At 39.4% G+C, this 25,514-nt stretch overlaps 5 protein-coding genes across 7 annotated transcripts; 3 read left to right on the forward strand and 2 right to left on the reverse strand.

Annotated features, from left to right (window-relative positions):
• The first annotated feature begins 753 nt into the window (after positions 1 to 753).
• LOC112464989 (integrator complex subunit 4) lies at positions 754 to 4,453 on the forward strand. Its single transcript, XM_025032320.1, has 7 exons — positions 754 to 950; positions 1,034 to 1,452; positions 1,633 to 1,959; positions 2,043 to 2,307; positions 2,493 to 2,955; positions 3,039 to 3,528; positions 3,620 to 4,453. Exons 1-7 carry the CDS (start codon positions 897 to 899, stop codon positions 4,356 to 4,358), a joined length of 2,757 nt encoding a protein of 918 aa, XP_024888088.1. The 5' UTR covers positions 754 to 896; the 3' UTR covers positions 4,359 to 4,453.
• A 476-nt stretch (positions 4,454 to 4,929) lies between these two features.
• LOC112464988 (nuclear pore complex protein Nup214) lies at positions 4,930 to 11,480 on the reverse strand. The gene is made up of 5 exons (XM_025032318.1): positions 11,293 to 11,480; positions 9,968 to 10,270; positions 5,706 to 9,855; positions 5,264 to 5,441; positions 4,930 to 5,159 (listed from the first exon to the last, which is right to left on the reverse strand). Exons 1-5 carry the CDS (start codon positions 11,323 to 11,325, stop codon positions 5,132 to 5,134), a joined length of 4,692 nt encoding a protein of 1,563 aa, XP_024888086.1. The 5' UTR covers positions 11,326 to 11,480; the 3' UTR covers positions 4,930 to 5,131.
• A 418-nt stretch (positions 11,481 to 11,898) lies between these two features.
• LOC112464993 (UDP-N-acetylglucosamine transferase subunit ALG13 homolog) lies at positions 11,899 to 13,226 on the forward strand. The gene is made up of 2 exons (XM_025032327.1): positions 11,899 to 12,685; positions 12,797 to 13,226. The coding sequence occupies exons 1-2, from the start codon at positions 12,599 to 12,601 to the stop codon at positions 13,211 to 13,213; spliced, it is 504 nt and encodes a 167-aa protein (XP_024888095.1). The 5' UTR covers positions 11,899 to 12,598; the 3' UTR covers positions 13,214 to 13,226.
• Positions 13,227 to 13,301: 75 nt separating this feature from the next.
• Positions 13,302 to 16,331, reverse strand: LOC112464992 (succinate--CoA ligase [ADP/GDP-forming] subunit alpha, mitochondrial). Its single transcript, XM_025032326.1, has 7 exons — positions 16,111 to 16,331; positions 15,060 to 15,295; positions 14,760 to 14,981; positions 14,568 to 14,672; positions 14,312 to 14,491; positions 14,052 to 14,186; positions 13,302 to 13,959 (listed from the first exon to the last, which is right to left on the reverse strand). Exons 1-7 carry the CDS (start codon positions 16,145 to 16,147, stop codon positions 13,873 to 13,875), a joined length of 1,002 nt encoding a protein of 333 aa, XP_024888094.1. The 5' UTR covers positions 16,148 to 16,331; the 3' UTR covers positions 13,302 to 13,872.
• A 665-nt stretch (positions 16,332 to 16,996) lies between these two features.
• LOC112464991 lies at positions 16,997 to 22,598 on the forward strand. Of its 3 annotated transcripts, none has more exons than XM_025032325.1 (13): positions 16,997 to 17,190; positions 17,823 to 18,016; positions 18,144 to 18,582; positions 18,661 to 18,788; positions 19,032 to 19,147; positions 19,641 to 19,777; positions 19,872 to 19,948; positions 20,134 to 20,263; positions 20,345 to 20,582; positions 20,660 to 20,821; positions 20,914 to 21,105; positions 21,197 to 21,279; positions 21,352 to 22,598. In XM_025032325.1, exons 1-13 carry the CDS (start codon positions 17,147 to 17,149, stop codon positions 21,479 to 21,481), a joined length of 2,070 nt encoding a protein of 689 aa, XP_024888093.1. In that variant the 5' UTR covers positions 16,997 to 17,146; the 3' UTR covers positions 21,482 to 22,598. The 3 variants fall into 3 exon arrangements, with proteins under 3 accessions (XP_024888093.1, XP_024888091.1, XP_024888092.1); XM_025032323.1 differs by having other exon boundaries at positions 17,000 to 17,190; positions 19,872 to 20,002; XM_025032324.1 differs by having other exon boundaries at positions 17,001 to 17,320; positions 19,872 to 20,002.
• The last annotated feature ends 2,916 nt before the right edge of the window (positions 22,599 to 25,514 follow it).

Here is a 25,514-nt window from a genome sequence, read left to right on the forward strand (position 1 = left end):
GATGCTGAGTACGAGTACATGTGCATTTGATTAAGATGCAATTTTTATGTTTACTGTGAAACTGGCTAAGAAAAAAAATATATAAATTTCCATGTATAAAAAGAATGTATTACTTTATTAGAAGAATAGTACAAGTAATTTAAAAAAAGGAGGAATATATTTCAAGGGAAAATTAAGATGGTTCAAAGAAAATCAAGCCTGTTAGAATTCGAGGTACTATATATATATATTAGAGATGGACCATCAATCCTGTACAGATTTTATTGATTAATTTATCGAGCAACACTTGTACTATTTTATTAACATAGATAGAATTATTAATTTCTTATTTTTAACGCGTATGGAAGAAAAAAAATCAGAGACAACGGTGTGTACGATTATGTATAATTAAAGATTTTGCTATATAAGCAATTCTATCGATTGAATTAGAATTTTGACTGAGCTCTGATTAACTTAATCGGGAATTAAATTAATTATCAAATATCAATTATTTTATTAACACATACATCGACAGAATTATATTAATTTTTATTTAATTGAAATATGAATTTGTAATAATTTATTTAATTTTATTAAACATACAAAATATATATTAGGGACAATGATATTATTTAGAAATTCTGCTCTAAACGATTCTGTCGGTTGAATTAATCACATAATTAATAAATTAATCAGAAATTAATTTTTATCGAAGTCGTTTTGAGATATCGATACCTAAGATTTTTTGTGTGTTTAGTTGGCAGTACTGCGTATCAAATTCGGTATTTATGTATGTTTTGGGTTCGTGAATGTTTGAGGTTATATCATATGTATATTAAAATGTCAGAGTATATAAATTGATCTGAGAAGAAAAATAGTGCTTAAATCCATAATGAAATAAGACATTGGTTCCAAGAATGGCAGCTTTAATGAAGAAACGAGTGCTAGCTGAATTTAATCAGAGCCAGACGGTAAGATTATATCACGTGTTTCATTCCGATCACGAAGCATAGCTAAAATAATTATTTTAACAAGCTACAAAATTTCCGCCCAGATTGTTAATGAGCCGCCAACCAAACGGTTAAAGACTCTAAGGCTATTATCGACGTCTGGTTCGAAGAACGGTGCCGACAGCAGCTCGGCGTTAGCTTACATAGAATGCCTGGAAAAATGCAAGAGTGGAAACGACGCGTTGCAACTGCTCGTTCGTATTTCGGATGCTATAGCGTACATAGCACCGGAGGATGTTCCCGTTGCTATAAAGAAGCTGGCGGAGAGATTTGCTGTCGAGAAGAAAGTTGCGGTTAGAGCCAAGATTTTCTGGGTGTTTGCTGAATTGGGAGAAGTGACGCCTGACACGTTGGAAAAGGCAAAAATTGTGAATGAAGTGGCTGAACTTCTGCGAAACGAGGAGTCGCACAGAGTCAAGAGTCAGGGATTAGCGACGCTGTTAAAGTTGGGAGATTATCAAAGGTGTACATATCTCATATGTTACTGTCTCGTAGCTCTTTTTTTTTTCTTTTTTCTTTTCCCAAGATTTAGCTCTCATGTGTATTTGCAGTTAAAGTTTAAATATTTGTCTTGATTAAGGAAGTAAAAAACACTTTCTTCTATTAGCAAATCAATTACGAGAAATATTTCTTGTACGTTCAGGGCACTGGTATTGAAAATTGCACAGGAACATCTGCCCGACACCTGGCACGGTGTTCAAACGCGGTGTCTTTCTATCATCGGCCGTTATCTAACAGCAAATGCTGCAGATGATACCTTAACGTTAATTGGCAATTATGCCCGCTCTCAAGATCCACGGGTTCGTGCTCAAGCTTTCGAAACTATGGCAGAATTGCATTCTCACAGAGGTTGTAGGCTCCCTGCGAGTTTCTTCAAGGAAGCCTGCGCAGCCCTTCGCGACGATTACGAGATTGTACGCCGAGCTGTTCTGAAACTTATTTGGCTTTTGGGCAGGGAGTATCCAGAGAAGTCAGTATATAAGTAAAAATATGTTTTAAAGATGAAATTTTACAGTAAACTTTTTTTTTACATGATCCTTTTAAATGTTACAGCATTGTTGTTGGTTCTGATGGCGAGGATGTACGTATGGTGGACTGTGCCTTTTCACAAATTTGCAGTCTTATGGGTGATTTGTCATCTCGCGTGAGAGCCTCGGCGATGTCCCTTTTGGGAACCATGAAAGGTGTGTCGCGTCGTCATATAGAACAAGCGTTGGATAAAAAACAAAAAATAGTTGAAGCGGACAGACCCGAAGTTGAAGAGAAAAGTGGATCTTGCGGAGCATTCATTCATGGCTTGGAAGATGAATTTTTAGAGGTATAAATTTTTATTTATTGCAATACGTACAATAACAATTTTCTTGGAATATTCGTTAAAGATCGTCAAATTAAAAGTTCATTATTATACCTTAATCAAATTTGATATAAAATTTGATTATAACTGAAATTTATCTTTTTCTCATATTTTGTTCTCATATCGATCATATATAAATTTCATTTTAGGTGAGAACAGCGACAGTTGAAGCACTCTGCACGATTTCGTTAGAGCAACCGAGTATAGCTAGAATTTCATTGGACTTTATGGTGGATATGTTCAATGACGAAATTCAGGATGTCAGATTAAGAGCTATTGAATCTTTAAAAAAAATGTCATCGAGCGTAACCCTTCGAGAGGATCAATTGGAAACAATTTTAGGCGCGTTGGAAGATTTCTCAGGAGAAGTGAGAGAAGGCTTGCACGCTATGCTAGCTGCTAGTCATCTCGCCACCACAAATTGTCTTTACATGTGCGTTAATCGTTTGCTAGATAATTTAACAAGATACCCTCAGGACAGGGAGAGTATCAGGAGTTGTTTAGCGGCATTGGGCGCGTCACATCCATACTTAACGCTACCTCTAGTACCGCAACTTCTTGGCCGACATCCTTTCTTCGACACACCCGAGCCAGATGTGGATGAACCGTCCTGTAAATATTTTAAATTTATTTTTATTGTGCAAATAGTCTTTTATTTTAAAATTGTATTCAATACCTTTAACTTTTTATAACAGATGCAAGCGTACTCGTTTTAATCTTCAATGCCGCGTTACACTGTCCAAGCATGCACGCCCTGTTCACGGAGCATGCTTCTAAACATTATCACTATTTGCGCGACACTATGCCGCATCTAGTTCCGCGATTGCGGCCAACGCTTACAAGCGGTTCAGGAATCAAAATGGAAGATATGGATAATGAAGAGAACAGAGGTCAACGTGGTCGTGAGTTCTTGGAGAAGATGGTAGCCGGAATCGAGAATGCCAGACCAGGAGGCAGGGTTCATACGCAACTTTTGAATACTGCAGCCATTGATTTTGATCGCTTGGCAGAGATGGATCACCATATGGAAGGCGCTGCACGTTTCGCCGCCTTGTATATTCGTTGCTTGCTGCTGTTGAAGTCCGTCCTCAAAGAATGTTCTGTGTCTTCGACGACGTCTATCTCGGCGAACCCAGTGCCGAATACCAATAACAATATTTTCGTTCTTCTTCAGCACACGCAAAAGTACATATCGTTATATATCATTTTGATACGCCATATAATTTTAACGATAGATAAAAAAATACAAAAGCTTATATACATCATTATTTTTTAGATTACAACGCTTATTTAGTGGATTAGGCGAGAACGAAATTATATTGGCTAATGATATGTGGTTGAAAGCACTGGCTATAGAATTAGTTAGGGTGACCAGGAGTGCGACCGGCAGCGCGTTACCACTAGCTCGTTATTTCCTATCGGAAGCCGATGCCTTGCCTCAAGATACGTCGAGGCTACCGCCATTCTCCAGGGCTCTGGTTCTACAAATACCCACCTTGGCGGACGTGAAGCCGGGCTCCTTGACGCGGCTTTTGCTGCCATTGCTTTTGACGCCAGTAGCACAGGGGGAAGAACGACTGCCGAGACCATCGGCGACGACGCGCTTTTGTCGAGCGCACATCGAGGAACCGAGAGGCGATGCTGATGCCGCGCTAAAATTCACGGGCGGCCTTTTACTGGGAATCCCCCTGAACGCCAAGATATTGAATCTACGCGATCCCTCCACTCTGCGGATAAAGCTGAGACATCCGGATCAACAAGTGCAATTACTGTTACCGCGATCCGCAGATCTGCGTATGCAGCAGTCCGATCAGAAAGATTACAGATTGAGAACGACAGTTCTTCTGTCGCATCAAGTGTGGATGGAACCTTGTAACGTAGAGATCTCCTTAGCATTACTATTACCTTCATCTGCGATTTGCACGCATCCACCTTTAGACGACCCGTGCGTGATCGATTTGTGTAAACCTACCAAAGTATCGATTGCACCGAAAGCCATCAAAAGAGGCATATGATTACATTATAGTGTAAATGATTATTTAATACTTTTATTTTTGATCATTTAATTTGTATGTATCTTTATAGATCAAGATTTAATACGCAGAAAATTAATTTGTTAATAAAATATGTAATTTAAACAAATTTGTATGCTCAAAAAAACCATTGTGATATCATCATATGAAGTAATGAAAGATCAAAATAGTATTTGTTGTAAATAGTCTAAATAAGCGCTTGATTATTCTCGCTGAACATCACTAAACACTAAATAGAGAGCAAGATAATGAATATTCTGAATAACTTGGAATAGTCTGTCAAGCGAAAAATTTGGCTTTGTTTAAAAAAATTTGGTCTTGTCATTCAACACATAAATTAAAGGAATATCTAGTAGAAAATATAATTTCAAAATTATATAAATAACAAGAGACAGATATCCACTAAAGAAAAAAAGAAGAGAATAAGATAACCGCAAATACTTTTCATTCAGCATTCGATCATATTTAACACGAGAGCTGGCGCGCTGCATTATGGTTTTCACTCAAATTATAATATTTATTGATCAATTTTCTTTATTTAAATAAAAATGCTTTATTGTAAAACTTAGATCTGTTCTCATTTATTACAACGTACAAGACAATAGAACACGATCTCTGTCATAAAAAGTACACATTTCTGAATGTAAAACAGTATATACACAATTGTAATTAGATAATTTCCTTATTCAATAGTAATTTCATATTCTGCTAGACGTATGACAGTTTTGAAGGTAAATCTGCCGCAACCATATCATTCATCTCCAACTGGAGAACGAGCTGCCGCTGAAATAAGATGGTTATTTATTATTTGTAAATTCTTTCTATATCTTGGTATTATTATTGCTATCTTATTGACTCGAAAACATATTGATTCAAAAGCTACATACGCAGTGAACGCTGGTTTGTCTGGCTCTTGATTCTTCTGGGCTAAGCTACCGAAACTGAGACCACCTGATTGATTGGCTAAAGATTCGAACGTACTGCTGCCTGCCACTTCTCCAAATACTTTTGGCACATTTTCCATTGTAGGGGGGCCAGCTTGCATAGCAGGTGGACTTCCAAATCCTATTTATAACATTCTTTTCTTATTATAAATGAACAAGAGGTGCAGGATAATGTAATTATGATCAATCCAGAATTGATTATAAAACTAATTGGGGCATTATCTATACATTTGTGAGCTGGAGTTAAAGGAACTATAAAATAAATGAGGAAAGATTTTTCATATTGTTCTTCAAAAGTAGGTAATAGTTTAATACATAATAGTTTACATACCAATTATGTATTCGCGTTTTAAGAATGTTATAATAATATCAGCTATTTATTTACCCATGCCAGGAGACTCAAACGTAGGAGGTGAGCCAAAACCAGCACCTCCAAAAACGGGTTTTGCTCCGCCAAAGATGGGTGACGATCCGAACACCGGCTTGGCACCGAAGGCTGGAGCTTGTCCGAAAGCGGGTGGGCTGCTGAGTACAGGTTGCTGTATGGGAGATGTGTTAGGCGCAGTAGATCTGAAGACATTTGTGCCCGCAGGGGAACCACTGACTGCCGCCGGCGACGTGTTGCTCGTCGCACCACCAAACGGAGAAGCAGGTGCGTTTGTCCCTCCACCAAATACAATACCGGGTTTCGGGGCATTAGTGTCGAATATAGATCCCGTTGAGACCGTACCGAATCCTGTGTTACCCCCGAAGATATTTCCGCTCGGAGGGGTCGACCCGAAGACAGAATTCATGCTGTTGCCTCCGAATATCGGTGTAGAAGTATTCGAGGAGGTAGCGGGCGTATTGGAGAACACCGAGCTTGAAGTATTACCAAACGGCGTCGATGCGGGACTAATTATCGGCTTTCCGAAGATGTTCGCCGTCGACGCGGGGGTCTGAACACCTGGGAATTGCGCATTCGACACCGGCGATACTATTGGGCTCTTACCGAACGCCGGCGTGATCGAGGTCGCCGTCGTTGTCGCAGGCATACCGAATGAAATTGTGCCCGCGGAGGAGGTGTTGCTGATGCTGATCCCGAAACTCGTGGCTGGCACACTGGTGATGGTGGTCTCGCCGAACGTCGGCTTACTCAGGGAAGTCTGGAAGGGTGACACGGTGTTGCTGCTGCTGCTGCTCGTAGGCATTGCTGAGGAGCTAGTGGTAATGCCGGTTGACGTGTTTGCGAATCCGCTGAACACCGATGTGGTGACCGGCGCCAAGGTCGACGTCCCGAAAGTAGGTGTAATCGACGGGAAAGAAACTGCGCCGAAGGTAGTCGTAGCGGGCAGTATGGTCGTCTCTGGCACTGTCGCTGCGTTCTTTACGACGGTCTGACCGCCGAATATCGGTGTCGCGGCTAACGAAATTGAAGCCTGGGGAGTTGCAGCGCCAAAGATGGGTGCTTTTACCTCAGGCGTAGTCACTTTCTCGATGACGACCGTACTGCTGGATGGCACTTCCGTCATCGGCTTGCGAGCGGCGTTCGCGTCCACAACGTTGATGGTAACCCCGCCGATAGTCATAACGGATGTAACAGTGGCAGTCGTCGCGAGACCTTGTGCTGTAGTAACGGGTGCGGGTGCGGCGAAGCTCATGGAAGTCGTGATTGCATTTACTTTCCCGTTCGCGCTGTTACTCGAGTGATCGACCGGTTGAATAGTTAACGTGCTCGGTGATCCCAAGGATAAAGCCGACAGTTCTATCGGCGTTTGCATCGGTGCCGCTGGTACCGTTATCGCGGGTTCTACGATAGAAGTGTGGGGTGTGGATTTCGAATAAGCGAAGGACATCATGTCGAGCGCAGTACCGGAGGGTGAGCTTTTCGCAACAGGCGGGGCTATAGGTGTAGCGAAACTGAACGTAGCGGCAGCGTCCGTTTTCACAGCTGGCGCCGTAGAGAGCGGTAAAAGATTACGGATTCCCATACGAGTGGTCTCCGTTAACGGATATTCCGTTGACAATACGTCCTTTAACAATCCGGTCGAGAACAAAGCAGATTCCGGAGCTTTAGGGACGCCATCGTTGCTCGGCGATTCCTTATTGTTCCTAGTAGTTGGATCTGTAAGAAGAGATTTCGAAAAGAGGATATCTTGAGATTTCGGCGCCGACGTTCCAAACGTGATAGACGTCGGGAAGTTAACATTAAGATCCTGTTTCGGCTTAGTTTGGGACGTTGCGAGAACTGCTGGCGCGGCAGGTTTTTTATCCACCTGCTTGATAGAGATCGCCCCGGGGAAAGAAACGGTCGTTGGAAGTGGCTTCTGTTGGACTTTGTTCTGCGCAACGATGCCGTTTGTGTCGGACGAACCGATTCTCGCAACGATACTGTTCAACGAAGCGAGGGGACTTTGCGATTTGGTCTGCTTCTCGACCGGCTGCTTGACGGCAATATTTTGTTTAACAATCGACAGCTCGGTTTTGGTCTTAGTTTCATTGATCACAGGACTGAGAGACGCTAGGGAAGACAGCGTATCCTTCAGGCGATCCTGAACCGGTGATGGATTGACCGGCTTGACAATTCTCGGAGATGATTCGGTAAGCAACGCCCTTAGCGCTGACTGCTTTTCGGGTGTAAAAGTCAGAGTCTTCGAGGCGATGGCTTTGCAGCGGGCATCTATAACGTCAGTTTTTCCGCGAATAACCGATGCTGGCGATTTCGGTGAACTCACGTGCAGACTCGCCATCGAACGATTGAGATTGGACACGCCACTAACCGCCAACGAGCGATTGAAGGACTTCCATCGCCGCGAGATTTGGTCGACCTTCTCTTTCTCCTTTGCGAAAATCTTGTTATGCGTCAGAAGATTCTGATACACATACTCCAAGCTGGGAATCTTCATTTGCGACTTTGCCCGCGCTTTGTGCTCCGACCATTCCAAATCCAAAATTTTACTGACTTGATTGAGCTGCGTTTGTATGTAGTAGTAACATCGCTGTAAATCCGCTATTTTGCTGTTCTCATTGCAGTTTCTAGTGGTGATATCAACGCTGGCTGCGTTTTTCGACTTAGTTTCTTCGACCCATGCGAACGACTGGAGCAAGAGAGCCTTCAAGTACGCTATATCGCTGGAGAGACTGTTTGTCGTGTCCGTTAAATCCCGCAAGAACTGTTCTATGTCGGCGGACGTCTCCCCGAGTCGTTTCTTTTCTGCGTCTGTACCGCATTCCCATACCTGCGGTTCCAATCTAATTCGCAATTCTTTCTCGAACAACGCCTGCTCCTGCACATAAGCACGCATCCGTATGTTATCGTCTATAGAAGGTTTCTGTTCCGTTATTTGTGGCAAGCTTGCTTCCTTATCTATAACTGACTTGGTTTCCGTCTTTACAGGTTCTGACACTGGTGTTTCTTTAGGCATAATCGGTTTCACAGCTATCTGCGGCGCAGCTTTTTCCTCTTGCAATTTCGGCTGTTCCGCCAGTTGCTCCACAGGTGGTTGGAAGAATCCTGCTGCTTTCAGAGAGTCGCCAAATATATTCGTCATCGGAGCGGGTTTTGATCGTTCCGGTGCCATCTCCGGTTGCTTCGAACGTGGCGTGCTGGTCACCGCGGCATTCATACTAAACGATATTTCCGGGGGCGAAGCATTAAGCTGTGACGGTGCTGGAGGCGAGACAATTTCCGTAGGAGGAACGTTGATGGCAGGACAGTTGGGTGCCAGATTAACCATGTGAAAGCTACACAATTTCCCGGACGTTCCAAGAATATGCAAGACGGGGACTGGATACGGCAACGTTGAATCCGCGCCCCACGGCAACGTGTAGGTCGGAGACTTGTCTATGGCCAGACCCAAGGGATAAATTTCCATGGTTCTCACCAGCGGTAATTCAGCTCTGCCGCTATCGACTAATTGCCATTGATTCCAATTCACGCCACCGTCTTTGGTGCCTAGCACAGCTATTTCGCTGCTGATGCTACTACCCGCTATGATAAGTCCCCATTCCGGCACGTGCTCGAAATAATAGCGTAGAACACTGTCCTTTCTCTCGGCGTCGGGAAAACCGTACGTGATATCTTCGTAGCATGTAAAGATAGCGTTTGCCTCTCCTTTCGGTGCGTCAACGATGAAAACGTTTATGTGCCGCTCGTCATTCAGATATGCGGCACAAAATTGATAATTACTGATCCATAGGATGTTAATTATCTCGCCTTTGGGTGGTGAAGGACCCGCGATGGTTCTAGCGACCTTTAAGGTATCTGGCTTTAATTGCACGATGTCTCCGTTTTTGCAACCCACTGCTATTTGTTTGCCTTTAGGACTCCAAGCTGCACACAGAGCCTGTGGCTCATTCGACACCTTGGAAAGCACAGATACTTTCGGTATAAAATTTTCTCTTGCTTCTTCTTCTATCTTCAATTGGAAACTACCAATAGTACAGTCGCTAGTAACGGTACAAAATATCGCAGGTACAGTGGGGTTCCATCGTATATCCGTTATGTAGCTATCTAGCTCGTTCGACGTTGTTATTTGAAGCAACAGGTTGAGACTCTGAAAATTATCGCGTTAATTAACTATAAATTTAACTATAGTTTCTATAATACACTAGATAAAATGTTGAAAATGTTCTTAAGACTTCTACAAAAATATGCTACGTGCATACATTTCTAACTAGTGAATAGGCATCGTATATCAATACTGTGGGCTTCAATGCTATGCCTATAGCGATATAATTATAATCACAATTAATGGCAATCTTTGATATAACAGCTGGCAACTGGAGTTCTATCTTCCACTCTGCACTGTTCTCCTCCGCCGGCTTCAAGACGGTAATTTTATCATCGTGTCCTATGTAAAGTAGTCCTCGCTTTTTGTCAGCCACGAGAAGATTGCAAGCAGGAGGAACATATGCAGGAGTCTTCAAGTCAAATATCTGATATGTATTTGACTGTTTAAATAAAAATTCCTGAAAGTATGAGAGCAACAGTGAATATAAAATCAGATATCAAGAGAAATAATTTAGGCTGCGGTCCACTTGACGCTACAAATGCTTTGGAGCGTTCTTCTCCTTTTTTCTTCATTGAGAGAAGAGACGAGGAATGCTTCGAAGCATTTGTAGCGTCAAGTGGACCGCAGCCTTAAATAGTGTATCTCAGGATGTACACACATAAGAATGCACAGTGTGCGATTCTTCTGTGCCAGCAAAAGCAACATTTTTTGACCGGCAAAATTTTAAACTAGAACGATTTAAAGCTAACGAACAAATGTTTGAAATTACACATGAATTACGAGTGGCATGTGGTGGACATACACATTGTTTTACTATTTTTCTAAATATTTTATAATATATGCATGATGTCTAAATATTTCTTAAGTATATATTAAATACAATTTACTTAACAAGAAAAAAAATTTGTTAAACTATTGCTTGAACATAATTATGTATATAAAAGAGGGATATCCTATAAATGTACATCATATATTTAAAAAAATACATTCCGTTCTTATGTTGGGAACAAACATCGCACGGAAAATTCTTAAAAGTTACTCAATTGTTTGTTTCACATTCGAGAGCTACTTTAGACCGGACAATAACGAATAACGAAATATCAAAGAACTTGATGCAAATGATTGCTCAGTTATTTGTTTCACGCTTGAGGAGCTTCTTTGGGTCATACCAAAGAGAGCTATCAAACGGAATTGATGTACAAACGTGTGTATAATGTAATTAGAGCTATCATATAGATTATAGATATTTTAAAGATCAACGTGTCACTCGTACGAGACTAATGCTTGTCAAATCTCGACGAAGTCGTCGGGGCGAACGACGCCCCGTGAGGAATCGAGTAAAGGGACGTAAAACGAATTTTTTCAGACGGTCGTGCAGCTCCCGAAGACGATTTTTAATACAACTTGTTCGCCGGTTGTGTCCACGATCCACTTCAGCCACGCGTGCAATTCTCGCTGTTACAAATCGACGCGCGGTACCTGCACATCTATCGGATCCAGCGATGCCTTCATTTCTATGATATTTTCGAGTTACGTCTCGTAAACAGACAACAATAGGGATAAACAAGATCGACTCCAGTCGGTCGCGCTTCAACCAAATTTCAACAGACGTACTGAAACCAGCCACTGACTGCAGCCTGCTGTGATGTTCACTCGGCAAGGACGCAGTTGCGCAACCGCCGAGGGCGCCGAGCTCGAGCAGCGACCGCGGAATCGCGAATATCGCGATTGCTTGATTGGCTCCCGTTTTTAGATCCGGCAAATCAGTCCGGGAATTATAAATCTCATTGGAGAGAGTTTAGGTCCGTTCTTTTTTACCTGAACTTCTTGCACGGTTTATCTTCTCTCTTTTTCTCTCCAACGTGAAAAGAAAAGAAAAAGGGGAAAGATGAACTGTGCAAGAACGCAAGAAGAAGTTCAGCAGCTGATGGAGGATTCACATTGCCTCCGATCACGTCCGATGTTCGACGTACGACGATCCGACATCCAATAACAGAATTTATTATTAGAGACAAAAATTTCCTATTGGATGTCGGATCGTCGTACGTCGAACATCGGACGCAGTGTGAATCCTCCATAAAACGAACAGACCTCTAGCCAATGCTCGTATGACATATCTCGTATTTAACCCTTTATAACCGGTTTTTTGTTTGTTTGTAAGAAGAATTACACGACCAGTAAATGGGAAATGAAAATTAAAACTTAATTAAGTTTAAAAAACAAATATGTAGACAAATGTATACGTAAATATCAACTCTTGACATTATAGAGGGTTAACATCTTGAATATAAATAAGATTGATTTGTGTACACTAAACTGACAAGAGTGACCAGATATTCAACATATGTGTTGCTAAATAATGTGATAATGCGTCAAGACTGGGAATTAGATCAAGAGAAGCCGTGTTTTCGCATTTAAATAATTATATGCACCACAGTTGAGTACATATGTAGAAGTGCAGGTGACTGGATAACCTAAAATAGAACTGTTTATTGTCAATCCAGACCTATCGATCAAGATTTTTGGTGGAATCAAGATTAAAATCAGACTTATTCTGGACCTGAATTAATTTACTCTTTCTAACTTTAATCGAGGATATCCCAAAAATAAAAAAGAAAAGAATCAGGTTAACCGGCTGAACCGCTTCTCGTTTGAATGTGATCAAACGTTATCTTTTGCACGTGTAAAAGCTTTAATTAATCCGACGGAAATTTTGACGAAAACGAAAGTATAAGGGATACTGAGCCGTCGTTTCGATACATAAAACAATACACGATACAACGCAATGTCTGATAAAACTGTATTTGTTACCATTGGCACAACAAAATTTGATGATCTGATAACTACAGTGTTGAGTCGCGCAGTCCTGGAGGTAGTTTATACAATATTTATATTTTGTCATTATTTATATTAATTTCTTTTTGCTGTAGATTCAATTATCTGTTCTTCATTTGGTGTTTATAATTTAATATCGTGGTTCTAGGCTCTGTCAGCACGCGGTTACAACCATCTGATCTTGCAAATTGGCAACAGCAACTTGAAACCAGATTGCACTGCGCGTTATGGTTTCCGTAAGATAGAAACTTTTGGTTTAAGTCCATCCATTGGGGAGTACATGCAACTGGCAGACCTTGTGATAAGCCATGCAGGTGCGGGAAGTGTATTGGAAGCTTTAGAAAAACGCAAACACTTAATTGTGGTGACCAACGATCTGCTCATGGACAATCATCAGATTGAATTGGCTGAACAGCTATACAAAGATGAGCACTTGTATTACTCTACTTGTCAAAATTTGTTGCCTGTTATACGAACGATGGACTTGGCGAAGTTAAAGCCATTCACCAGTGACAAAAGTACAGATATAGCCAATTTTATTGACAAAATAATGGGATTTAGGTGACGATGTTGGGATAGTTTTTTCATCTTGCCAAGTATGGAAAAAGACTGTTTTGTCGATCAATGTTATAAAAAAGTCCAATAGCTATGGGAACAAGCAGCAATATTCATATATATTTGAATTCTTAACATGTTTTACAATATGGATACATATTCCATAAAGTTTAAATTCATTACTGTAATATATTATATGGTTGATGTAATTTATACAATAATAGTATATTATACACTTAAACACAACCGTCCCTCAAAACTATGTTTACATGATATAGAAAAATTTATAACTCTGCAGTTAGTCAAATTGTGACAGATCAATGGCAGTTATAACGTTCCCTTGGATAATTTGTAAATTATTCTTGGACATCTGTCACTGTTAACGTAACACGTAATTCTGTAAAAGTATCATAAAGGTTGTTGGCTATTAAAATAAATCCAGCTCTTTAAAAAATATCAGTTATCTTCTATGTAATCTTTAGCATTGATCAACGTCCTATAATAATCAGGACAATTGATATAATATTAGCAAGTGAAATAATTTTTATGCTCCAATGCACTACTATCTTCTGTGAGTTATTGCTGTATGGCATACTTTCAATTTATTTTTCACGAAGACATTTTACACGGACAAGAAGAGAACTACACAGAATTATAGTAGTGTGTGCTTTAATTACAAATCAAGCCGAGCCGTGTCATTTCCTTTAGAAGTTCGTTACCCATTTGTGCGGGACTCCTTGTTACTATTACACCAGCCTGATAACAGAACCCACGTATGTATTGCTCGATTAAAAAAAAAAAATGATTTAAAGTATATTAATAATACGTGAATAGAAATTTTGACTCACTTTTTCGAGTGCATTAATCTTATCTTGCGCTCCACCTTTCCCCCCTGAGATTATGGCACCAGCGTGTCCCATTCTTCGTCCGGGTGGTGCAGTAATACCAGCGATAAATGATACCACTGGCTTAGCTTTTCCACCCTACAACATGTATAAAGTAAGCGAAGTACGACATACTAATGTTACGATGGGCTCCCAGGACGAGACAGGATTTGGCTAGGACAGGATCGGGATTCGGGTACCAATAATTCTGAACAGCAACCAACAGTATTCTTTTCGATGAGATATTCCGCTGCCAATTCCTCTGCGCTGCCACCAATCTCTCCTATCATTATAATACCATCGCAATCTGGATCGGTGAGAAATACATTCAAACAGTCGATGAAATCGGTACCGTTGAACGGATCGCCGCCAATACCAACGCATAACGTTTGCCCAAGTCCCGCCTTCAAATAAAAATATTGTTGTAATTATCATTACATTTGACATTAACTTCTGGACGTGCTTCTGAAATATGCTTACAAGCGTCGTTTGATTCACAGCCTCGTAAGTTAGGGTTCCCGATCTCGAGACAATGCCAATCTTTCCTTTTTGATGTATATGACCAGGCATAATACCAATTTTACACTACAACATTACATATGCGACGAGAAAGAATTATATTCCGTTTTGTCAATAAATTTGTAATGTAATAACTAAAAGTTATTTTTGTACCTGTTCAGGTGCTATTATTCCAGGGCAGTTCGGACCAATTAAACGTGACTTATTTTGTTCGAGTAATCGCCTTTTCACTTTGACCATGTCATGTTGAGGAATACCTTCCGTAATACAAACAATTAATGGCATTTCTGCGTCAATTGCTTCCATAATGGCTGACGCCGCGGCCGGAGGAGGAACGTAAATGACTGTCGCAGTAGCTCCAGTCGCTTCTTTCGCCTATATAAGATATAGAAGACAATTTAAACGCCGCTACAGAGATGAATGAACAAACATTGTAAAAGAGTAACAGTGTACCTCCTTAACAGATTTATACACTGGTTTGCCAAGATGCTCTGTTCCAGCCTTCTTGGGACTAACTCCGCCTACTATCTTTGTACCATAATCGAGCGCCTGCTGGCAGTGGAAAGTCCCTTGCTTTCCAGTAAAACCTTGACATATCACTTTGGTATTTGCATCGATTTTTAAATTCTTCCTAGTTTCTGTGTAATTAAATCTCACCTGAGAGCGTATTAAACTTCCACAGTTTCTAACTGAAAAATCACAAGACAACATATGAGTATTGCCAAATCTATTGGATAAAACTAAAATACATGAAAGAAGAGAAGGATAACCAGGATATATTTATTGTTTAAGAATGTCACAAGTATGGCATCATACATAGACCAACATCAATATACAAATTAAAGGAAAAAAATCATGTTCAATTTTTTACATTTCAATACTACGCACACATTGAAAATAAAAGGTATGTTTATTGCCTTCTTTTATTCTTAGCAGCAAATTCCAAGATTTCTGGGTCAAGGTTTATTTGCTTGCAGATTATCCAACGTAACAAATTTCTACTATGTCATAAAATAATGAGCAGAAGGCATATCCGTGTAATTTAAAACATGCAATATATTCTGAGAGAAAAAAAAACAGGAAAGAGATTAAAGTACATGAAAGAACAGGGAGTATCGCCAATCCCAGCTGTATGTGGGAGAGTTATCGCCACGGGGGAAGGGTCGCGAGATTATTAATACGAGAGCAAATTATCCATTTGCATTGCGTACGAGCCCGTGCATAGTTCCCAATTAGTAAAACACGCATTTCCCGATGAGGCCGCGACCCAGCCCCGCGCTCATGTCCTCCCTTATATAATGAAATGTCATAAACGCGGGCTGTCAGCATTATTTTTAGTTCCGTTCATAGGCTGGCGCGTGGCGTAATCGGCGGGAGGAAAAAAAGAATCTCGAGGGCATTGCCGTTGAAACGTGCAAAAGTCAGAGGGACCAACGAGGACGGTGCAACGCGGGGATATCGCGGGGAATGTATCGGGGGGACACACACGTCGCGAGGAACCCACCAGCGAATTTTGTGAGCGACCTGGCAGCCACAGCCATCTTTCGGTTCGTCCTTTCCGCTGAGGAGGCGATGCTCAAAATTGAATTAACACCGGAGCACCATTGATAGTACTAGCCACTACGGTTCTGACTACTTCTGACGTTCGGACAAGAAGGTCATAGTCCAGGAAAAGACACAGACGGGAGATATCGCACGAAGTTGACGAAGTTGGCCTGGCCTGAGCCACGAACTCGCAAGAGCGTATAGAAACGTGGATCGCGCGCGCCATTCGCGCCTCGATCGCCTCGTCTCCATTGGCTACGAGCATGTCGCGCTTCTTCTATTGGCGAATTTTAAATTTATCCACGTTGTCCGTTACTCGATCGAACATATATTGGACATTTTATCGGTTTATTATATGTTATTAATATATTATAATATTTTGCTATCTAATATTAATAGGCGCTAAAGGATATTTATAGTGCGATCTTACACTTTTATGTGGACGGCATTCATAATAAGATTTCGGGAAATTATACGGTCATAATGGATTAATCTAGGCAACTAAATTTGCTAATTTTTCTATTATATTTACATATAATAGAAGAATCAATTAATCGCTTATTTAGCACGAAGACTACTATTGCTGCGCAGTGCGCGGACTACTATATTCCTTTTTTTTTAGTTTTCTTTATTCTAATTGATTAAATTTCGATCTAATCTCAATTCAATCTCATTAATCCGCAGTGTGATACGAGGTTTAGGAACTGATGAGGGCTAGGGATCAATAAATTGATCATCAATTGTCATTTTCACCAACAAGAAGAAGGGATGCCGGAAAGGTAGCGCGCTGTACGATCAGCAGCGGGACTTCCGGGAGCGAGCGTAGTTGACAAGAGGGACGATTGATGGTACCGCCGTTGGCGCCGTTGCCGAATGTTCATCGCTCGAGACTCTCTCGAGGGACGGTCTGTGCGGTGCGCCAGTCTACACAAATTCTTTTCGATTTCATTATCATTATTACTGACATAAGAATTTAATTATATCCACGTTTTTACATGGATCGCAATTCAATCAAATTCGCAGTGCCCCGGTCACGTAGGTAATATCGGCGCGTGCACGAAGCATGATACGGGCGACGGCGGTGTCGGGGAAAATAAATCTGATAAAAATGACGTGTTGAGAAGATACGCTTTATCGCTTGACGGGGAGCGTCGAAGGAATTGCCCAAGGTAAATGCACTTTCGGCGCGCTCCCAATTTATTCCGTCGCGCTATCGATCCGTGATTTTTATCGCGTGAAACGTTACGGCCGGAGATCCCGGAAGTACGCCGAAAAATCTCCCCGTCCCCGAGAGCTCGAGCCCGAGGAGCCGTGTCCGTGCCAGTGCATAGGACTTTTCTTCCCCGTAATCCGATACGGTTCTCGGAAAGACGGAAAAGTCTCTCCGTGCATGACGCGCCGAAACACGCATCGCCGCGTGGAACGGAAAAGCTTCCGACGTCGTGGCTGTCGCTCCGAAGTCCGGCGTACTTACGCGGCCGTTCTAGATTCGTACACCCGGGAGGAAATTTATTTTTATTATCTCTAATTTTGCGCGTGCCGCCCCAATTGTTGCGATTCCGCGAGGTATCCTGGCTTTAATGTTATGCAACTGCATGCCCCCTCGGCTGATCCCCCCGGCTGGTCTTGCGCGCCCTAACATTTCTATTGTGTTGTGGCCCTAACGTGTAGAGGTAGGATGGAGGAGAGCGGCACGAGCTCGGAAAATGTCTGGCACAAGGGCAAGCCTGAAGAGCAAAGCGGGCTGTTTCAAGGAGAGTCCGCGGCCGCGTCCGTAGAAGCCAACTCTACGTCGTTGGCCGATATATTTGACACGGCGTTCACGTCGACGGTTGATCCATCGCCGCAGCCTCGGTTTCCTTCAGGTACACGTGAGGAACTTGACACAGCTTCCTCCGTCGGTCTCTACGTAAAATATCTTTTTTACGTACAGACTTCTCGTTACGGTATATGATGCAATGTGAATCGAACGCACGTCTTTCTCGCTTCCAGGTAATGAAATGGAGTACGAGCATTTATTCGCGGAAAGTGATATCGAAGAGTCAGACGTAACAGCTATAGGTCCTTATGCAAATTCAGCTCATCCTACTGCTTCCGAGAACAATTTTGTTTATGGAAATTATTTAACGCAGCAAGATGCAACTGGCGACTCGCAGGAGTATTGGCAATCTAATCTCTTGAATTGCAACATGTGCCAAAATAGACAAGAAAGAAACTCTAAAAAAGATCCTCCTACTCGACAATTGAATAATTCGTGCGAGGACAGAGTGTGTGACAATTATAGAAGAAAAAGAATTTTGCACGATCGTGACTTGACGGTCAAGCATAAAACTAAAAAGAGCGACGAACAAAAATTATTGAGTGGTCAGCAGCCAGATAGTTTGAGTATAGCTGGACCGTCTAGATTGTCGGATCATCCTATTTCAAACAGGTATTTATTTGCGATCTATCAATGTTTATATAGTTTGTTATTTGCAATATATTACGAATAAATTATATTACTTTGCAGTATAACGAGAGCGGCAGAAAACGCAGATGTTTTACAAAATTTAGGAAGTGATAATGCCAACGAGTCTAATAGTTTGTATCATTCAGTTATGTCAAATGTGATAACTCCTCAAGAAATGCATTCATCTCGTACGTAGCATTTAAAATACATTAAAGCTGAAGTCACATGGCATGTATTTTCCGCGTAACGCGTAACAGCGTAACCAATTAGAAGAGAGCGTTTCGCATTTTCGGTTACGCATATTCGCGCTTCTGATTGGTTACGCGATACGCGTTACACGGAAAATATCAGTCCATGTGACCGCACCCTAAGACTTATATATGCATAAATTAGTGATTATTAATCTGTCAACAATCTTGTAACTTTAACAGAAAGTGATGACACACCATCGGCACCAGATCTGCAGCTAGATTGGTCCTCCAGTAGTGATAGTGACGATGAGGATGGCTCGGTTGAAGTACTTGGAACTGTCAACCATAATGCCAAGGTAAGTGAATATTTTTAAATGTAAAGAATAATTACACGCTAAGAAAATTAATGTTAGTACATGATTAATTCGGTAGATTATATTTAATTTTTTTGGTGTGAAAAGTGATTATAGTCTCTTCATATAATATTTGGTGTAAGAGAAATATAATTGTAACTTTTGTTCATAAAGATTACTTCAATCAAAACAGAATATAGTTGATCTTTTAATGTCTTGTTGCTACGGTTTATCGACCATATCTTAAAGTATTAAAATATTTTATAAAAAGCCTTGTGTTGCAATCCTTTCATATCAGAAAGATTAATAATACACAAACAATACTGTAGTATGTCAAGTCTTTCTCCCGAGTATGAGTGTCTGAGATTATAACGAGAAGAGATCAGAAATGAGAAAAATACAAGAAAATAGCATAAAACAACTAAAACAGAAAATCTATCAATGTAGATACTGTGAAAACTTTATTTAAAAGAACGCATTTCCCATAATGTTATAGAATTCATTAGAAAATACAAATGAGGATAATCATACAGTCACCGTAGTTGACTTAACTGTAGAATCTGACGAAGAGCACACATCATCTACGCCGACAAATCCTGTAGTTAATCCATGGTCAGCAGATTATAATCATAGGTGAGCACTGCATTTTTAAATACATTAGTTTTTATCTAATTACGATAATTTTTTTATTTTTACAATGTTATACATGTCATAAAATCCTGTTTAGAAATAATACCCACTGTATGCATGGACCACCACCAGATTATTGGAATCATCTGCATAATATTTCTAACATGCATAGAGGCAGGTATCACAATCATAGATTGCCTGCTCAAACAGGTTATTCACCTATAGGAGGTATGACCTTATATTTGGAAATCTGTCTAGCAACTGTTAAAGAATGGCATAATTAGAATATAAAGTTTGCCGTATAATATATGTTATAAAATAATAGGAATAAAATTAAACTTTCTTATTATTATAAACAGATACAGCTACGGAAGTAGTACAAGTAAGACCACGGATGCATCCTATGCAAGAAAGATTATGGATGAATCAGCAACGCATGCAGGAAGTACATAGACGAAGACTTTACCACAGATCTTCGTCTCATCACACGTTAGTATTTCAATATACTTACATTGTATTCCATTTTAGGCAAAAGTGCATCTTTATTTATAAATCAAACTTTGTCATTAGTGCGGGACCATGTAACGCTCACGTGCATTCATCGACGCAACATACTTGTGGAGAGGGAGAAAACAGTAGTCCCCCGAACACTCGATGCAATAATGGCACGGATAATGCAGCGTATACAGAAAATTATCTCCCACCTCCTATCTTACCGCCGCCGCAGCAACCTACTGTTTACAGTCATCCCGAGGCTCGAGGGCCATCTAGCTTCTATAGGGGACCATGCCCTGTGCTGCCTATAATCGTAATCTAAAGATCCATGCAAAATGTCTCGATATCATATTTTATATAATTTACATTTCGTATTGTATATATTTACAGGTAAATCCGTTGAATAATCAGCCAGTAGACTCGATGTCTCCGCTGATGTTACCATCGATACATCAACCGATACATCAACACGTGCATCATCATATGTATCATTATGATCCACATCAACGGCAACGCATGCATCACGTTCACATTAGTTTCCATCCCCATATGGTTCGTTTTCTATTATATGTATATTGTCAAGTACATTACACGTAACTTTTTAAACATATATTTTGTTTCATATTACTTTAACGCATATATAGCAAGGATCTGGAGCACACCAGATAGTACCGTTTGCACCGGGTATGTCAGAATTTGTATTGCAAGGAACACGTCACATGTCTCGACTGGACAACTACATGCGCATTGTTGATTTGCGACGTATGGCTCATATAAGTTGTGGGGCTACACAAGAGTCCATTGAAAGCCACACATTCCCTCACAAATATAAACGGGTAAAGATTTAAATAAAACCTTTTAATATCATTTACGTTACATAAGCAATCTGTTACATGATATTACAATACGTTACGTATCTATTTGTAGGTAAAAAAGGTAGAAAATGGGGAAGATGCTATTGAGAAATGTACAATATGTTTATCTGAATTTGAAGATTGTGAACGTGTCAGGTAAGAATTGTTTCAGCTTTTATATCTTAATAAAATATGAGTTATAGCATTTTTGTATTTTTTTTTGTCCAGGAGGCTTCCATGTATGCATTTATTTCATATTGACTGCGTTGATCGATGGTTATGCACCAATAAACGTTGTCCTATATGTCGAGTGGATATCGAAACATTTCTCCATAAGGAATTTACTACTTCGGCATAGTTTAAGGTTTCCCATATCTGCCTCTTTTTGAAATGTAATCAGGTAACGTATATATGATATCAAATATTTCAAGATGGTCCATCCAGGAAAAAAATGCACTGGGTTACCACTACTATTACGAAATAATGATGTAAAAATGTTATGGATAATCAAAATAACGAAGCATCAGCTGAGTTCCTCAAGAAGACAAGAAGAGTTGTCATTGTTTCTTTTTACATCTACCATCTGTAGTTGATTTTATGTGTCTTGATAATGATAAATATTAAATTGATTTATCGAACATTAATGACTTATTCATATTTAATTTTTATCTTTTTATCTATAAATATAAAACAAAATCTGTACTATGAGAACATCCAACATTCTTTATATGATTTTATAAAGATATGGCATTTTTTTTTATAGAATATGTAATATTTAAAAAATATATACATAGACATATACAGAGAGCAACTCGATTTGATTCTATATCGATATAACTTTGGGTATACAAAATATATATGCATATAAATTATATACATTCAGTGTATTTCAACTTATGAGAGTGTATTGGAGTTTCTATTGTAAATATTTCATTGATTGTATGTAAATTTTTGTAATGCTTGTATTAAATTTGTGACCTTAACCAAATTCTAGTATTACATGTTATACTAGCGATAATTCAAAGAGTAGCTTCGTTCTAATTTTGTCCTGAATATTGATATATATATACAGGATACATATTAGGCCCTAATTTGATTCCGATCATTCATTCTCAACAGCATAGATCTGAATATTGGAAAGATATCAATTTGCATCTGTTGCAAGTTGCTATTGATTATTCTCCGTGTGAGAATATCGCTAGTGCGTTTTTCAAATTACTTTATATTATTATATCTATTAATACGTTACATTTCATTTTCTTTATAGACATTATTCTAATTAAATTCGAACGCAGCGGCAATTGAAATAATATTGAAAATGATATGGCAGTCTTGTATTCAATTATGAATTTATACTGAATTTCTTTGATTATTACCGATGCTAAGCCAAAGACTTAGCTTAAGTTATAAGCGTAAACGAATATCCGATCTATAGGATGATTAAGCAATTTTAAATAAATTAAAGATAATCGCCATTGCACCTATGAAAACTACGAAAAAAAGTCACTGTATCGTCAGGCCTTATATATATTGTCACTCTTGTATATATATGTTCTGTTACATAATAGAATCAAAATAATACTACTGTTCTATAATTATAACAATCCGTGGTAAAGGCTGCTTTTACCACATTAGTACCTTCACACACACACACATATATACACACACAGTCTCACACACACACACACACACGCGGTATTCAAGTAAATACTGTGGCGTGAATAATTTTATTTTGTTAATGTGCGATAAAAAATATATAATATATAATAGGTAATACGTAAAAATATACATATAATATCATACTTACAGAATTAATCGTTGCTGGTTTGATATAAAAGAATGAATTGACAAGAGGGAAATATTATATATTATTATCAAAAATTTTCGTCAAGTCCAAGTTTGGTGAAGATCTACATTTTTCTGCTAGATTGTGAATTTTATCGTCTGAAGATATAACGATCTCGTATAATTATTTCATTATTGACGAACGATTATTGATGAACGATTGTTATCGCGGAAACATTTTTATACACTGCCATATACCAATACTATCTATCAAGATTCAGTTATTAAGGGACACGGGGTATATCTCTTTAACGACCGTTTTATTTTATACGACAAATTTTAACGGTTGTTTAATCGAGTACATTAGTAAGTTTTAAATATTGAATTCATATTTCGAGGGTGATATGTAATACGTCCTGTTTCAAGGATCGTGAAAACAAAAGAAAAGATATATTTGCCATATACAATCAAGTAGTTAGACATAATTCGTCTCGACGACTTCTTATTTTGCGAAATAAGAGCAAGTGGATATATACATGTATGTACCTCTATATTATAATTATAACTACAATACTACATATATATATATATATATATATATATATATATTTATGTATGTATGTATGTATTGGAAAACTTAAAATAATAATTTTATATACTTTCGTATAAATAATAGGAATTTATACTGTATATATAATAAAATAGGAATAATAATGCAAAATATTGACTTACTGTTGCAACGCTAGAGAGTAAACGTTATACAAAATACACGACCCTTAAAAAAAATTATTACCTTGTTTAATTAAAACCATGAAAAATCACTCGATCTTGCGTATGTTCATCGGTCGAAGACTCGTAACGCGAAATGTCCTTGAGTAACGCATATTTGTATTAATAGCGTGTGTATCAACATGCGGAATCGCTCTTTTATTGCCGGTAAATTACCGCGTACGCGGAATTGCACGTTGGCGATTACAAATAGATGCGAGAAATCCATTAGTATTATTATGCGTCATATGGGTACCTACGACGACGTACGAGCAGCGTCACGAGGTCGCCTCCGAAGCGTAAAAAAATCCCAGAAATGTGAAACAGATCTGAGTTGTCCGAACTGGCATTGAGAAAGTAACGCCATGGGGCATTTGAAAAGTTCTCTTATTCATGGTAATCCGCTAGTTCAGTGGCGATGTGATTTTCTCTGATGACTCATGTCGAGCATCTGAGACGGGACTTTTTGTAGATATCCCTCCGAGATAAAGAGAATGCAGTTCTTCGCTATGCTTCTGTATAGCGATTCATATATGTAGTTCGATTATCGATATAGTTATATAATATCTGTATAAAATGACTCGCACGTGCAAATGTAAAACGGGAAAAATTTTTCTTAATGACAGGAAAAAATGTCTCTCAAGAATGTTTTGCCCAAAATTCGATAGAAACTGTTAAATATTATAACATGTCCGGCCTTTGTGCAAATTGTGTGTGGCTAACATTCCGATGTATGCTTACGCAGTCTTAGACACCCAGATAGTAAAGTGACGTCAAATGACATGTCTCGATGACGTCTCTAACATCAATAGTACGTCATTAAGACGTGTTTAGACGTCATCTTGTTACCTGGGAAAACATAGAATAACAAATAATCTATTAATTGTAATCCTTAAACATTGCAATTAGTGTTATAGTGAATTATTATAACTTATATTAATTTTGATATTAACAATTCATGTTGGATGGCCACATACGGAGTGTCTAATAACAAATATAACACCGCACGTAGGTAGACAGAGTGTAAACTGAATGGAAAAGTTCTCTTTTGCGAATTTCGCAATAACTGAGAAAATTAATTAATAAAGATCTACGAATAAGCGTGCATTCGCGTGGATTTGCTGAAGAAGGGAGCCGAGCGTCACAAGATAATTATTGTTGCTACGCGCGCGGTGAGACATCGGGAGGAGCGCGCTTCCAACAACCGCGAACGCTGAAACTTTTACTGCTGAATCACGCGGATGCACGCTCATTCGCAGATCTTTATTAATTAATTTGTCATTGATTATTGCGAAAATCACAAAGTGGTAGATGACTTTTCACTCAGTTTTTTAAATCTGTTCTACCTATCCACAAACGATGTTATACCTAATTATCAAACATCCTAAAATTAACATTGTAAATATGCGTTCAATTATGATTAAAAGAAATCTTGTTTATCACATCCTTAAGATCATAACAACTGATTGTCCCTCGTCCGCCAAACGTGAATAGTCTACCGAATAGTCTAGAATCGATAGTCTAGAAAAGTTTAGAAAAACTCATCGGGCTTTAAAAGAGCGGACGTCCGCGCTCGCGATAGCAATCGCTTGTGATGATTAGCACTGATCGGATCAGAAATTTATATCTACAGGTATTTCCTCAGTACTTCAGTCTTCGTCGCTCGGCGCAATTATCGTTACATGCCATGTGCATTGTTTTGCATGCTGCAAGACGAGTAACCTAGCATAATCAGATGGTCAAGTTCGACGCTGCGTACGTCGTGTCGCACTCTGTACACCGCGAAATTGCTCATTTCGCGCCGGAATCTGTAAATAGTACATTAAACATGGAGGAAG

This window comes from Temnothorax curvispinosus, unplaced genomic scaffold (assembly GCF_003070985.1).
Source record: "Temnothorax curvispinosus isolate PA1 unplaced genomic scaffold, ASM307098v1 QBEX01014792.1, whole genome shotgun sequence".
Taxonomy (NCBI): domain Eukaryota; kingdom Metazoa; phylum Arthropoda; class Insecta; order Hymenoptera; family Formicidae; genus Temnothorax; species Temnothorax curvispinosus.